This window comes from Manacus vitellinus, unplaced genomic scaffold, assembly GCF_001715985.3.
Source record: "Manacus vitellinus isolate BGI_N305 unplaced genomic scaffold, ASM171598v3 scaffold_188_pilon, whole genome shotgun sequence".
In the NCBI taxonomy this organism is placed as follows: Eukaryota; Metazoa; Chordata; class Aves; order Passeriformes; family Pipridae; genus Manacus; species Manacus vitellinus.
Window position 1 is genome coordinate 29,173 of NW_021939318.1, and position 1,780 is coordinate 30,952.

The 1,780-nt window shown below is 54.8% G+C and overlaps 1 protein-coding gene across 1 annotated transcript in view; it reads right to left on the reverse strand.

Moving 5' to 3' along the window:
- Window positions 1-1,296, reverse strand: part of DCTN1 (dynactin subunit 1) — a 25,239-nt gene extending 23,943 nt beyond the window's left edge. Inside the window, exons 1-2 of the mRNA XM_029958966.1 lie at window positions 1,279-1,296; window positions 389-467 (exon numbers count right to left, since the gene is read on the reverse strand). Coding sequence (XP_029814826.1) covers window positions 389-467; window positions 1,279-1,296 — 97 coding nt within the window. The remainder of the gene's footprint in view (window positions 1-388; window positions 468-1,278) is intronic.
- Between the last annotated feature and the right edge of the window lie 484 nt (window positions 1,297-1,780).

The window sequence follows — 1,780 nt, forward strand, 5'->3', positions numbered from 1 at the left end:
TGGGAATGGGGCTGGAGACACAGACACTGCAATTCCAGAGCCTCAGAGTGGGTCAGGGCTGCATTCTATGTGCCCAACCCTCCGGGAAGGATTCCCACCACAAAGAGCTCCCTCTCTCCAGGAAGGACTTCCCATTCTATCTGGGAAGGATTCCCACCCTTTCAGGAAGGATTTCCCACCTCTCCAGGAAGGATTTCACACCTCTCCAGGAAGGATTTCGCATTCCACCTGGAAACTACTTCCCATCCCTTCAGGAGGGATTTCCCATCTCTCCAGCACAATTATTCCCCCTTGGGGAATAATTTCCCATTCCCTCCAGCACAAAATTCCCACCTCTCCAGGAAAGATTTCCCAGCCCTTTGGGAAGGATTTCCCACCCAGGCTGTACCTCTCTTGGGGACCTTCATGGCAGCAGATTCCGGGGTTTCTGGGGACGTTGTGTCAGCTCCATCCTCAAACACCTGGATCTGGAAAAAGGACAGCAACCATTATTGCCAAAAATTCCCAAACAGGGAGTCCAGGGAATGGGTCCCTCTGGCAGTGGGTTCAGCAGAGCAGATCCCATGTTTTTGGCACAAATTTTTGATTTCATCGTTCCAGCTTTGCCATCAACCATCCTCCTTCCATAGGCTCCCTGAGAACAGCCACAGGCTTTTATTCCCGCTGGGAATGAGGAATATTCACACAGGTAATGAGGAAAGTCAAAGGTCTGGATTTGACAGCCCTGAATAGCCATTGCAGGTTCAGGGATTTCTCTTTGTGAACTGTTTTTGGACACATTTTTGCCGGATAAACATGGAAAACTGGGCTGGAAGGGATTAGATCCCTGTGGGAGAACCATCCTCGTGCCTCAGAGCAGCACCCCCGGATTGTCCCTGCAGGAATCTGCCTGATCCATGACCACCTCCCACCGGGGAGTTCAGCTCAAAAACCAAAATCACCTGGGAAGCTGTCAGTCAGGGATTCCATTCTGGGAAGATTCCCAACACCAGGAATGATCAAAACTGAATTAAAAGCCACAGGGAGACCGGGAAAAATGATGCCACAGAAATTGCGAGGCCTGCAGGAAACCAGGGTGGGAATTCCAAATGGTCTGGGGGTTCCCCAGCAGGCCCAGCCCAGGTGGGAACCCCGGAGCTGCAGGAGGGGCCCAGGGCAGGGACAGAGCGGGGCTGGCTCGGGGTGACACCGGAAATGCCACCTCTGAGCTCCTGAGCCAGGCAGGAGCCAAAGGCAGCTCCAGGGGATGCCAAAGGCAGGGATGATGGTTCCACACACCAAAAAAGGAACAGTCATGTTTGGAACAGCCAGCCCAGGCACAATCAGGGAATCCTGGAATGGTTTGAGCTGGAAGGGAACTTAGACCCTACCCAGTGCCACCCCCAGCCACGGGCAGGGACACCTCCCACTGCCCAGGTTGCTCCAAGCCCCATCCAGCCTGGCCTTGGACACTTCCAGGGGTGGGGCAGCCACAGCTTCTCTGGGAAATCCATTCCAGCCCCTCACCACCCTCACAGGGAGGAATTCCTTCCCAATATCCCATCTATCCCTGCCCTCTGGCAGTGGGAAGCCATTCTCCTTGTCCTGTCCCTCCATGCCTTGTCCCCAGTCCCTCTCCAGCTCTTGGAGCCCCTTTAGGCACTGGAAGGGGCTCTCAGGTCTCCTTGGAGCCTTCTCTTCTCCAGGCTGGACATTCCCAACTCTCCCAGCTCCATGGCAACAGAGCTCCAGAATCCCAGACAGGGTTGGGTTGGGAAGGACCTTAAATCCCGGCCAGTGC